The sequence below is a fragment of the Enhydra lutris genome, unplaced genomic scaffold (genome assembly GCF_002288905.1).
Source record: "Enhydra lutris kenyoni isolate GAN:26980312 unplaced genomic scaffold, ASM228890v2 scaffoldscaffold29, whole genome shotgun sequence".
Taxonomy (NCBI): domain Eukaryota; kingdom Metazoa; phylum Chordata; class Mammalia; order Carnivora; family Mustelidae; genus Enhydra; species Enhydra lutris.
Window position 1 is genome coordinate 16911075 of NW_019154113.1, and position 13788 is coordinate 16924862.

The 13788-nt window shown below is 43.4% G+C and overlaps 1 protein-coding gene across 3 annotated transcripts in view; it reads left to right on the top strand.

Moving 5' to 3' along the window:
* Window positions 1–13788, top strand: part of LOC111152618 (Fanconi anemia complementation group I) — an 83218-nt gene that overhangs the window by 60720 nt on the left and 8710 nt on the right. For all 3 annotated transcript variants that reach the window (XM_022511152.1, XM_022511151.1, XM_022511153.1), the window contains 9 exons: window positions 783–884; window positions 1860–2030; window positions 2220–2341; window positions 2840–3001; window positions 3572–3751; window positions 8516–8682; window positions 9035–9111; window positions 9991–10107; window positions 12742–12793. In XM_022511152.1, the coding sequence (XP_022366860.1) occupies window positions 783–884; window positions 1860–2030; window positions 2220–2341; window positions 2840–3001; window positions 3572–3751; window positions 8516–8682; window positions 9035–9111; window positions 9991–10107; window positions 12742–12793 (1150 nt within the window). The remainder of the gene's footprint in view (window positions 1–782; window positions 885–1859; window positions 2031–2219; window positions 2342–2839; window positions 3002–3571; window positions 3752–8515; window positions 8683–9034; window positions 9112–9990; window positions 10108–12741; window positions 12794–13788) is intronic.

Below are 13788 nucleotides of genomic sequence, written 5' to 3' on the forward strand. Positions count from 1 at the left end.
TATTTATCAAAAGCTTTCCTTTGGGCCTCAAGCCTGATCCTATATAAAATTTATATCCTGTTAACTATAGTGTACGTTTCAAACTGTAATAATCAGCTCATCAACATTCACACACTTAACAAGCAAAAAAAATTTGTGATGAAACCATAGAACAGTGCTTCCCGACTCAGGTTAGTATATGGGCCAATAAGACTGTGCAGACTTCAAAAGTAAAAAGAAGAAAAATAATGGCTAATGTTTCTTGAGCTCTATTATGTGCTAAGTAGCGAGTTTGGTTTGTTTTTGTTTTTGTTTTTGTTTTCCAGCACTTTCCATGTGTAAGCATGTTTAATCCTTATACAGCCTTATCGGTTTATAGTAATAATAATCTCACATCACAGATGAGGAACCAAGGCATGGACACTTTTACCAAAATTATTAACAAGTGGTTGTCCTAGGACTTGGACTTAGCCATTCTAACTCTGGAGCCTCTACTTAACTATCAAGCTATACTGAAAATGCTGACTGCTTATGCAGGTTTACGAATTGGTGTGAGAGTGTATGATGTGTTTTGGAGAGTTAGTGGAAATGGAGTAGGAAAGAATATCTCAACATGATGCCTGAAGCAAGGGTAAAGGACATGCTTGAGGCCAAGCAACACAAATTTTGCTACATTGTTCTTTGGACACTTGGGAAATACATCTTAGAAGGTATCAGACTTTAAAGGTACCATTAGTTCGACCAGTGAAAGAAGTGAAAAGCATTCATGAGCCATGGTGTCTTTTTTTCATTACCATATATAGTTAAAACAGTTCTATGAGCCAGAACCTGATGTGCTGCCGCCTCTGAAATTAGAAGCTTGTATTTTGACCCAAGGAGATCAGATCTCTCTCCAAGAACCACTGGTGAGTCTTTTGGTCCGTCTATAACCATTATTTTTACTGTTAAGTGAAAACATCAACCTTGTTGATAGAGGCAGTCTTCGGGAGAGACCTCTTTCCTGAAAGCACTCTTCCGGTTCTTCCAATGAAATTTTACTCTTAAATCTTCCCTCCTTAGCTTTCCTGATCCATCATCACGTTGGATCTGTCGGTAAGATAGCTCCGTGTCAGCACTTTACTAAATCAAGACATCCATCACTTCCCCCAAGGAGCATTTTGTCTCCCATTTATGACTTTTTGACTATATGATATACTTAAAATATACTTTGGAATGGGGAATGAAGGTCACCCAGTAGCAGATGAACCCAGGGAACCTGTTTCATTAGTCAGAGGCAGGGAGTGTATGATTTATGCTGAGCTAGAATTGGCATTCTCGAATCTTCAGGGGAACTGGGATAAGTTGTTTTTCTGTTCTTGTGCTCTAGCCTCAGAGAGGGAAATGAGAAGATGAAAACTGAAACTTCACCATCCCAAGTAACTTAGAGCTCGTGACAGGGGAGGGAAGTGGTCTCTAAGTTGTCAGATCCTGCCTTCATAAATGGGCCTTCTTGTGTGTGCCACGAGTTGGAGATGCTCTGTTGGTCTCCCAAAGATGCTCTCAACATAAGCCCCTGTCTTTAAAACAGCCTCTGGGACTCAAGGGTCAGAGAATTTCACTTGGCAGCCTCCGTGGTATTTCCACCAGATCAGAAGTAGCACATTCTGATGTTGCTGTCTGAGGTGTCCAGTACTCACAAAGCCAGTTTTGGGGAAAGGTCAGGAAAGGATGCCTTTGTTGGTTCAATTTTTTCCAGTTTTGCTAATTGGGGTTGACTTAGTTTGTGATGCTAATGAGGAACTTCTTTGAGTCTTATAGGTAAGAATTTTATCTGTTGATTACCCACAGCCTCCTAAGTTGTCCCTTAAACACTCAAAAATGTTTACTATTTTCTTCTACAGGATCATCTGCTGTGTTGTGTCCAGCACTGTTTGATCTGGTATAAGAGTAGAGTGATGCCCCTACAGCAGGAAGAAGAGGAGGAGGAAGAAGAGTTCTACCAAGAGTTAGAGGATATGTTGGAGTCTGTTACTAGTAGAATGATTAAGAGTGAACTAGAGGACTTTGAACTGGTAATTGCTTAATCTCAGGTGTATTGAGTGATGTAGGTTTTTAATAGCTTACTAATTTTTTTAAAGATTTTATTTTTGAGTAAACTCTTTACCCATCATGGGGCTTGAACTCACAACCTTGAGATCAAGAGTCACTCGAGCCAGCCAGGCGCCCCCGTAGCTCATTAATCTTTACCTTGTGTCTTTTAGGATAAATCAGCAGATTTTTCTCAGAGCACTGGTGTTGGCATCAAAAACAATATCTGTGCTTCTCTTGTGATGGGAATTTGTGAGGTTCTAATAGAATATAATTTCTCCATAAGTAATTTTAGGTAAGGTATTGCTACGACTCTTTTTGCAATTTGAATACTCCCGTTTTATATTGTGGTTTTTTTGGTTTCTTAACTCTCACAGTACAGTGGGCACTGGACAGACCACAGGCTGTGACACTGTCTCTTAGGTGGACATCTAGCCTAAGACCAGACTGCTCTTTCTACCAGAGGACACCAAACATACACCACAGGGGTGGCAGGCTTTCATTTATTCCAAGTTCCCAGACCTGAACTCAAGAAGTTCTGACTTCAATAGAGAAATTTGGTTTGGTTGGTAGTATTGGACTTTCATGCTCAGCCTTGACTGGTAGAAATAAGAGAGGAAAAAAATAACACAGATGGATTAGAGAGATCTGGAACTTAATGCCAATTAATTCATTTATAATGTGTTTAAAAGAGAACATCTGAAGAAACGTTGTGATGTCCTTATTATTGGGTGTGAAAGTAAACCACAGTATTGTGATGCTTGACCTTAATGGTCTCTTTCCTTTTATATAGTAAGAACAAGTTTGAGGAGGTTCTGAGCTTATTTATGTGTTACAAGAAACTCTCTGACATCCTTAACGAGAAAGCTGGTAAAGGCAAAACTAAAACGGCCAACAAAATGGAAAGTTTTTGGTCCATGAAATTTGTGTCTGATCTGCTCAGTGCTCTCTTCAGGTAAGTTTGTAACAGTGCTTAAAGACATCTGTGCAGTAAAGATAGTAACAGGTTTACTAGTATTATCTAGTTTGGATTCACAGTTCTGAGTGTATATGTAATAAATAAGTCAGGAGGTTTGTAAGTTTATTGATATGAAAGCTGGTGAATTCTAGGCAGGTCCTTTAAAGAACTACCTTGAATTATTAATAGAGGAAATCTAGAAACAGTGGCCTACTGACGAAAAGATAGGAATGGATCGCAATAAGGTATTCTAGGAAAATCAACCTGAGTAGCTTGAACACTGTAACAGATAAAAAGGGAAGAAAGAAAAACCAATGAATTGAAAAAGGAACAATAGTAACAAAACATGTAGGAAACTGGCATTTAAATCTTACCAAGTAAAGGAATTGGGGGAGGGGAGGAAAGGGGGTCACCCTGAGAAGGAGGGTTGTAAAAAGAAGCTGTGGCAGTGGCTGGTGTGGGCTGCCTGGAGGCTGTGGTTAAGAGCTTCCTAGGTCCTGCTCTTAAAACCTAATTCCGAATCCCAGTAGCAGTAACAGAATCTCTTCTCTCTCTCTCTCTCTCTAGGGACAGTACCCAAAGCCACGAAGAGAGCCTTTCTGTTCTGAGGTCCAGCAATGAGTTTATGCGCCACGCGGTGAGCGCAGCCCTGCAGAAGGTACAGCAGCTCAAGGAAACAGGGCATGTTAGTGGCCCTGATGGCCAAAACCCGGAGAAGGTCTTTCAGAATCTCTGTGATATAACTCGGTAAGTCACTGTCCCCCTCAGAAACCTGTTTCACTTGCTGTGGAATCTCCAAGAGGGGGAGTTGGGGGTGGACTTGAAGGCCATTTGAATTTGGGCATGACTTAAAAGTGCACTCGCTAGTACTGGGTCTTTTTTTTCTAGTCCTGCTTTGATGTGGAGCATTAGGCACGTAGAAAATGTTATTCTCTTACCAGGAATAAAGAGGGCTGTTACCTAATGACATCAGCAGGTGGACATAACAACTTTAGCTGTATCTGCACCCAACAACAAAGGACCAAAATGGTTGAAGCACAAACTGATAGCACTGAAGGGGATAAAAGTAACTCATCCCCTGTCAGGAATCAGTGGAGAACTGGTAGGTAGAATATCAGGAAGGACATAGAAGACTTGAGCTGCACTTGTCATCCGGCTTGACTTCATGGGTATTTATACAATATTGAACAACAGCTTCAGAATGCACATTTTTTTTATGTGCACATGGTATGTTCATCAAAATGGACCCTGTTTTGGGCCATAAAACAAACAACACATTTTTAAAATAGAAATCAGTATGTTCTCTGAGCACAACAGAATTAAACAAGAAAGCAGAGCAAAAGTATTTTTAATTTTTAATAATCTTTTTTTAAATAACGATTATCCTTGTATGGTTGGAAATTAAGTGCATTTCTAAATAACTCGTAGAGAGGAAGTCAGAAGTCAGAAAATACTTTGAATAGAATGAAAATGAACACTACATTTCAAAATTCGTATGATTCAGCTAAAGCAATGCTTAGGTAGAAATTTGTAACTGTCAGTGGCTACATTAGGAAAAAAAATCAAATCTCTACATTTCCACATTAAGAAAAGAAAAACAGATTAAAATGAAAGTTAGTAGAAGGAAGTAAGTAATAAAGACAAAATAGAATCATTGAAAAAGAAACAGAGAAAAATGAATGAAACCAGAAGCTGATTCTTTGAGATCAGTAAATGCAATAAATTGTAACCAGACTGATGAGGGAAAGAGAGAAGATACAATTACAAATATCAGATATGAGGAAGAAGAGATAGTCGCTACTGATTCTACAGACAGTAAAAATTGTAGTAACAGGATGCCAATAAATGGGATTGCTTAAATGGACAAATTTTTTTGGAACTCTGGAATAGGTAAACTGAATAATCCTTTGCCTATATGAAGAAATTGAGAGGTGCTTGGCTGGGTTGTCAGAGGAGGATGTGACTCTTGATCTTGGGGTTTGTAAGTCGAGCCCCACATTGGGTGTAGAGATTGATTAAAATCAAAATCTTTTAGGACGCCTGGGTGGCTCAGTCGGTTAAGCATCTGCCTTCAGCTCAGGTCATGATCCCAGGGTCTGGGATTGACTCCCGCATCCGGCTCCTTGCTCAGCGGGGAGCCGGCTTCTCCCTCTCCCTGCTCAGCGGGGAGCCGGCTTCTCCCTCTCCCTGCCACTCCCCCTGCTTGTGCTTGCATGCGGCTCTCTTTCTCTGTCCAAGCAAATAAATAAAAACTTCAACAAAATGATAATATCTTTAAAAAGAAAAAGAAAAGAAAAGAAATTGAATTTGTGGTTCAAAATTTTCCCTCAAAGAAAACTCCATACCTAGATGTCTTACTGGTAAACTTTGCCAGACATTTAAGGAAGAAATTATATAGGGCACCTGGGTGGCTCAGTCGGTTAAGCATCTGTCTCTTGATTTCAGCTCAGAACATGGTCTCAGGGTCATGGGATCAAGCCCTGCATCAGGCTCTGTGCTAGATGTGCAACCTGCTTAAGATTGTCCCTTTCCCTTCTCCCCCCGCCCCCCACAAAAAAAAGGAAGAAAAAAGAATACCAATTTATGCAAACTCTTCCAGAAAATAGGAGGGAACATGTCCTGACTCATTTCATGAGGTCAGCAGTTCCCCAATGCCAAACCCAGTCAAAGACATCATAAGAAAACTGACCAATTTCCCTTATGAATATACATATAAAAAATATTAGCAAGTTAAGCCCAGTAGTTGTAAGAAGGATGGTGTAATTAAGTACAATATTTTCTCAGGAATGCAAAGTTGGCTCAAAATATGTAAATGAGTCATAATTCATATCAACAGACTAAAGGAAAACACTCTGCTCATCTCACTAGATGCAGAAAATTCAACACAAATTTGTGATCAGATCTCTCAGCAAACTAGGAATAAAAGAATTTTATCCAGAATTTTATCAATCCACGAAAACCTATGTCAGCAACATACTTAATGATTAAACGGACTGAATGCTTTCTCCCCTGTGCTCTCACTGTTGCTGTTCAGCATTATACTGGAGGCATAGCCAGTGCAGTAAGACAGGAAAAAGAAATAAAAGGCATCCACAGTGGGAAGGAAGAAATAATAGGGTCTTCAGGGACATTATGGTTGTCTGCATAAAAAATGCCAAAGACATTTTTAAAAAGCTACTAGATATATTAAGTGAGCAATTTAGCAAGATTGCAGAAAGCAAGGGCAGCATTTTTTAAATTGTATTTTTATTTACATGCTAGCAGTGAACAATTGGAAATTGAAGTTTAAAAACAAGACCATTTACAGTAACATCACAAAATGTGTACTTACTGGCGAATCTAACATGTAAGATTTATGTGATGAAAACTCAAGCATTAGAGCACAAAGAAGACTCAAGTAAATGTAAAGATGGATTTTATGTAAAATGTAAAAATGTCCACAGATTAGAAGATTCAGTATTGTCAAGGTGTGAATTCTTTGCAGATTGACCCATAGATTCAACACAATTTTATTTTTTTTTAAGATTTTTATTTATTAATTTGACCGAGAGAGCACAAGCAGGGGGAGAGGACAAGGGAGAGGGAGAAGCAAGCTCCCTGCAGAGCAGAAGCCCGATATGGGACTCGATTCTGGGACTCTGGAATCATGACCCGAGCTGAAGGCAGTGGCTTAACCAACTGAGCCACCCAGGTGCCCTCAACACAATTTTAATCAAAATTCTATCAGGCTTTATTTTAGTAATTGACAAGATGATTCTAAAATTTATGTGGAAAAGGTAAGGACCTAGATTAACTAAAACAAGTTTGAAATAAAGGAACCAAGTTAAAGGACTCACACTACCTGGTCTCAAGTCGTATCAAGTGACTTTATTTAAGATAGTGTCGTATTGGCAGAATCAGTGGAGCAGAGTAGAACAGAAATAGATCCCACAACTGTATTCGTTTGCTTTTTGACAAAGGTGATGAAGTAATTTAATGGAGAAAAAATTCTTTCAACAAATGGTTTTGAAACAGTTGGACATCCTTTTTTTTTTTTTTCTTTTTTTGTTTTTGTAAAGATTTTATTTATTTATTTGACAGAGACAGCGAGAGAGGGAACATAAGCAGGGGGAAGGGGAGAGGGAGAAGAAGCTCCCCACTGAGCAGGGAGCCCTGTGCCAGGCTCAGTCCCAGGACTCTGGGATCAGGGCCTGAGCCGAAAGCAGACACTTAACAACTGAGCCACTCAAGCGCCTCAGAACAGTTGGACATCCACTTTTCAAAACAATGAACCTTTATTCATTCCACACATCATAAAAAATTAACTTTAACTTAAAATGGGTCAAAGACATAAATGTAAAACCAAAAATTGTAAAACATCTAGAGGAAAACAGAAAAATCTTTGTGATCTTATTTTAGATAAAGATTTCTTAGAGCACCAGAAGCACAAGCTATATTTTAAAAAAAAAAAAGAAATTTAACTGTGCTCTTTGAAAAACACTCTTAAGGAGATTAAAAGACAAGTCACAGATGAGGAAATATTTGCAAAGCACATGCCTGATGAAAGACTGGTAACCAGAGTATATAAAGAACTCTCAAGCTTAAATAAGTTTAAGATAGCAAACAACCAAATTTCAAAATGGGCAAAATATTTGAACAGCTACTTTAAGAGAAGACCAATAGATGGCAAATAAGGACACACAAGGATGGTCAACAATAATTAGTTCATAAACTAAAAAATAATAAAAAGACTGACAATACCAAAATATCATGGATGCGGAGGCATTTGAACTCTTATACACCGTTGATGGAAATGTAAAAAGGTACGACCACTTGAGAAAACAGTTTGGCATTTTCTTCAAAAGTTAAGCACACACCTTCCATATGAGCTACACATTTCACTGTTAGGTATTTACCCAAAAGAAGTGAAAGCATCTGTCCATATAAAGGTTTGTGATTTGCAGCTCTGTCCATAATAGAACTTGGAAACAACTCACACATCTGTATCCAGTTGAGTGGAGAAACTGGTACATGTGTACAGGGGAATGCTACTTAGCGGTTAAAGGGGATAAACCACCCACACATGCCACCGCACAGCTGAATCTCAGAAGCATGTGCTAGTAGCAGACTAGACTCCGAAGAGCTACCATTTTTACCTGCTGTTTTGTAAATAACAAAACCATAGGGAGAGGAATCAGATGAGTGATTGGAAAATCGGTGGGGGTGGGTACAGAGCGGTGTAAGGGAGCTTTTGGGATGACAGAAATACCTTGGGTGTGGGGATGATTACACAACCGTATAAGTTTGTTAAAATGCATTGAACGGTACATGTACAGGATGTCAATTTTATGGCATATAAAACTGTACCTCCCTGAACCTGACATTAATAAAATCACTTTTCTGGGGCGCCTGGCTGGCTCCGTCAGTAGAGTGTGCGACTCTGGATCTCGGGGTCGTGAGTTCCAGCCCCATGTTGGGTGTAGAGCTGACTTAAAAATAAAATCTCTCATTAACTACTTTTCTCTTTTACAGGGTCTTACTTTGGAGATACACCTCCATCCCTACTTCAGTGGAAGATCTGGGAAAGAAAGAGAAAGGAAAGAGCATCTCCCTGCTGTGCTTGGAGGGCTTACAGAAGGTCCTCAGCGCTGTGTCGCTGTTCTATCAGCCCAAGATCCACCAATTTCTCAGGGCTCTGGGTGAGCATTTCAGCTTTGCTAAATTGGCTTCCTGTGGGTTTCTCTTTCTTAACCAAACCTCTGGATTCTATTTGCTCCTGTACCAGAGGACACCTGAGAGCAGTCCTAATGTTGCTAAGGAGTGACATCTAGTGGATTCAGAATTGGCATTTACTGGCTTTTACACGTGACTGCAAATTGAAAGATAGTGCTACAAAATTGCAGAACATTAGGAATACATTTAAATCTGCCCCCAGACTTTTTTTTTTTTTTTTTTTTTGGCTTTCTAAAATTTTAGCTTAATGTTAAAAGGCCAAAGAAGCCTAGGAAGTCAGTTCATTTCAAAGAAGATCCCGTTGTTTTCCTTTCCTAGATGTCACAGATAATGAAGGAGAAGAGGCGGAAGACAGCATCAGTCACAGAGCAGCGTTCCAGATCCGGCAGTTCCAGGTAGGAGGCCCAGGCACGCTGCTCTGCTTGCCTGAGGGCCCTGCAGGGGGACTGTCAGCTGGGCCAGCTGGTGGGGGTGTGCATACAGCGAGCGAGAAGGATGGGATTTCTGGATCATCATCCAAACAGCAGGACATAGCTCTGTGCGTGAAGGTAATGGCCTGTGGCACCATTGCCTCCGAGAGTCACTGAGTTGATAAGAAGAGGTAGCCGGGAGCCCATTAGTGTATGGAGCACGTCTTTGCTTCGTGTGCGTGGTATGGTCTGGCTTCGTCGGATTGCACAGACTGGACAGTGAAGCTTGCCAGTCTCTAGCCAGTGGTTGTCACAATGTCAGGATCTTCTGTCACAGAGGATTTCTTTAACAAACAATTACAGAGTTCCTGCTGTGTGCCAGGGACTGTTCTAGGTGTTGGGGGTGTAATGAGAAAAACAAAATCCCTCCCCTTGGAGAGCTTGCACTGAGTGGGGAAAGCGGCTGACAGATAAGAGTATTTCAGGTGGCGAGAGAGAGACAGGGCAAGGGAAGGCGCAGCAGTGCTGGGGCCGGGGCACCGCCCATGCCCGACGTCCGTGGAGGGCCTCAGGGTTACAAGCCTCGCCAAGTCAGGCGCACTGCATTGTTCATTCCTAACGCCCATTTGGCAGGGGGTTAGAGGAGGAGGAGTCCGTAGTTTTCAAGGGAACACTCAGATTTGGGTCGAGAACGGGGTAGGAAACGACTTGTTCAATCCAGGTTTATTTTCAGACTTTGTCCTCTTGGGATTTTGATCGCTTTGAATCCTTTCTGTCCCGGCCTTCCGAGTCTCTGGCTAGATGTCTCTTCTCCGTGACAGGAACATGCCTGCTAACGTTTCCGCGTGTACCTTCCTTTCCCAGAGGTCTCTGTTGAACTTACTTAGCAGCCAAGAGGAAGATTTCAACAGCAAAGAAGCCCTCCTGCTAGTCACTGTTCTCTCCAACTTGTCCAAGCTGCTGGAGCCGTCCTCCCCTCAGGTAGAAGCACCGCTGCTTCAGCCCCCCGGCGGCCCTCCTCGGAAGGCCAGGAGTCCTGCATCTTAAGACGTACAGTTGACCCTTGAGTAACACAGGCTGGAACTCTGTGGGTCCCCTTATACAGGGATTTTTTTCTGATAAATACAGCACAGTACTGTAAATATCTTTTCTCCTGATGAGTTTCTCAATAACCTTTTCTTTTCTCTAGCCTACCTATTGTAAGAATACAGTATATAATACAAACAACACAGAGAATAAGTGCTACTTGACAGCTGATACGATCGGTAAGGCATCTGGTCTGCGGCAGGCTATTAGTAGTGACGTTTTTGAGGAGTTAGAAGTTCTCCATGGAGTTTCGACTGCTAAGGGGATCAGTGCCCCTAACCCTTGTAGTTTTCAAGGATCAACTGTATATATCTAACTGTCCTCTTTATATCTCTAAGTAGTAGAAGATCTGGAAAATGCACCTTTTCTCACATGGTGCTTCTACCATGATGTAATTACGTGCAGCCATGGAGGGCACGAGAATACGGCTCTTGGTCTGGTCGCTGTCCTGACCCTTGTCAGCAGTAAGCACTCGGGAAAAAAGATCTTGTTTATCTTTGGTCACTTCAACCTTCTTAGCTTGTGTTTTTACTCACTCTTGGTGTTTGCTCTTTTCTAAGAGGAAAGTGTATGAATTATCATGAAGGTAGCTGACCTGGAGCACTTGACCTCAGCAAGGTCAGCTGGTGCGAAGCTTGGGAGAAATTCAGCAAAAGGGGGTTAAGTCAGAAAGCGTGACTGTAGTCCCAAAGCAGAAGGAACTCTGTGAGATGGGTCGTGTGTATGTGCACGTAGGTAAGCACACGTCCATAGAAACGTGGACCACCTGAGCGCTCACACACAGGGAAGAGAGGGGCCCCATTTTGTGGGTCTGATCCATTCTGGAGCAATTTCCCTATAGGATGCCGTAGAGCACCCTTGATGCCTTGGGCTGTGTGCTCCGACCACATCTGCTTCCCGATCCGTGAGGAAGACCGGCTCCCCATGTGAGCCCTTGCCTCCGGAAGGGCTAATCTTTAGCCGACTGTAGCCTGGGAGGACGGCGGCGCCGGAGTGTTGCAAAGACAGCCTGAGCGTCCTGCTCCCATTCCCGGTGGCCCAGAGAAAGTCTCTCTTGCCAGCCACTCCTGTCATCCTAGCACCGAGCCGCTCCTCCCGCTCTGCCTTCCGCCTCCTTGTTTCCTGCTGCTGCGGCAAACAGAACACGAGGAAGGAAACAGCCACGGGGCAGTGGGGCCGGGGGAGGTTTGAGGGAAAGTAAATGGATTTGGAAAGGCTCATAGATACAGGATAATTTTTTTCATTCAAAATGCATGACCCACCTATCCCTGTAACTTCAGGTACTCTCCCAAATTCTTTTAAATTTCATTTTGAGTGGATAATAAAGTCCTGTGATTTGAGAACCGGAAATGGTAAGATTTGCAGCGAACGGTCTTCCTGCCGTCCCTGTCCTCCGACACCTGCTCAGTTCTTTCCGCCCAAATAAGTAAATAACCTTTTTCGTTTCTGATGTGTCCTTCAAGTTTCTTTATTCCTGCGGAAGCAAATATGAACACGGATCCTTATCCCCAGCCCCGTCCGTCTTCGCACAGAAGCCTGTTTGCCCCTCACTCATTACTTCAACCCCGTGCTCCGAGGCCTTCTCACATCCGCTCACAGGGACCTCTCAGAATTAGCCTCTGGATTTATTTTTTACCCCAAGAGGTCAAACGTTGAGTTATTACTGCACTTAAGCGCACTGCATTTCCTCGCCTTTATGGCTGAAACCTGTTCCAAAGAAACGCTGAAGTGAGCTTGAACGTGCGTCCGGTGGCGCAGGGCCCTGCTGCCCCAAGACCTAGAGCCTCCTCTCCTTGCTTGAGAAAACTCCGTCTGGGGTGCTGCTGCTTCCTTTTTTTCCTTGCTCCTTTCTAACCTCCTCCGGCCTTTTGGCTCCTAGAGGCTGACCCTGCTGTCTTTACAGCCCGATCTTACTCTCCTCTCCTGCATCTCTCTGGCAGACTGACCTCCTTAAAGATGTCTCCGATGTGAAGTGTGTGAGGCATGGAAGGGGAAAGGCATGTTAGCCCTGGACCATGCTAGGAGTGGGGGGAAGAAGCTTAGAGGGCAAGAGCCTAGATGCCAGGACCTTCAGCCCTTCATGAGAGCACAGACTTTGAGAATTGAGTCATATGTTACTGTGTTACAAGAGAAGGATCTGTAATTCTTATAATTCTTGGCTTTTTTTTTTTTTTTAGATTTTTTTTATTTATCTATCTGACAGACAGAGATCACAAGAAGGCAGAGAGGCAGGCAGAGAGAGGGGTGGGGAGAAGGAGGCTCCCTGCTGAGCAGAGAGCCTGATGTGGGGCTCGATCCCAGGACCCTGAGATCATGACCCGAGCCGAAGGCAGAGGCTTAACCCGCTGAGCCACCCAGGTGCCCCAATTCTTGGCTTATTTTTATGCTGTTGGTATGCTAAGATTTCCACCTTAGATGCAGGCACATGTTTTGGCAGGTGATGAGAATCGGAAAGGTGTCTTGTAGTCTGACAACAGCTAGATTTGTCTGTCTCGTGGCATGTTTCTTTAATATCTGAATGTTCTCTAGTTTGTGCAGATGTTATCCTGGACATCAAAGATTTGCAAGGAAAACAACCACGGTAAGTTTCCTTCCTTGTTTCCTTTTAGGCTTTATGTAAAATCATCATTTCCAAATAGTATTTAGAAAAGGAAAGGTACTGGGGCACCTGGTGGCTCAGTGGGTTCAGCCTCTGCCTTCAGCTCAGGTCTTGATTTCAGGGTCCTGGGATCCAGCCCTGCATCTGGCTCTCTGCTCTGCGGGGAGCCTGCTTCCCCCTTCTCTCTGCCTACTTGTGATCTCTTTCTCTCTGTCAAATAAATAAATAAAATATTTAAAAAAAAAAAAAAAGGAAAGGTACTCATTACACAGTCACTAGAGTGACCAAAATGAAAAAGAGCCACGCCCATGGCCGGTAAGCATGTGGAGTGGTCGGCCCTCCTGCTCAGCGCCGGCGGAGGGCTGCGTTCGTGTAGCCAACGGGAGGACTGTTGGGCGGTGTGTGCTCACGATCCAGCAGCCCCACTCCGGGCCCCCACAGGCCGCCGGGGTCTCCCGGCAGCACTGTGTCCGTAGGCAGAAACAAACCCACGTGTCGGTCGGCAGTGGAGGGGTGAAGGCGCGGCGATGCGCACACGCAGCCGAACCCTGAGTAGCTGTGAGAACGGCAGGCCACCGGCACCCAACACGCAGGGATTGCACAGACCCGCCGTTGAGAGGGAATGCTTCCCACATGAGTCCATTTAGATCAGGTTCAAAATCGGACACCCCAGATGTGATGGTAGAAGTCAGGAGAGCAGGTGCCTTGCTGGGGCGAGTGAGGTAGGAGGGGGTTGCTGGGGGCGTTGGTAGCCGTCTGTTTCTTGATCTGGGCGCTAGTTTCTCAGCAATAGTGACCGGAGAATGATAGGAAACCTCTGCCTTGTTTGGCCCTGTGGACAGGAGTGCAGCTTGTGGGAGAACTGCCTTGGAAGGACAGCGCTGGGATAGCATACGTGGGACGCGACAGGCTGCATTTCTGGTTAGGCCCCCTGTCCCCCGAAGACTGACTGGGTCAGAGCTTACCTTTTCATTTTC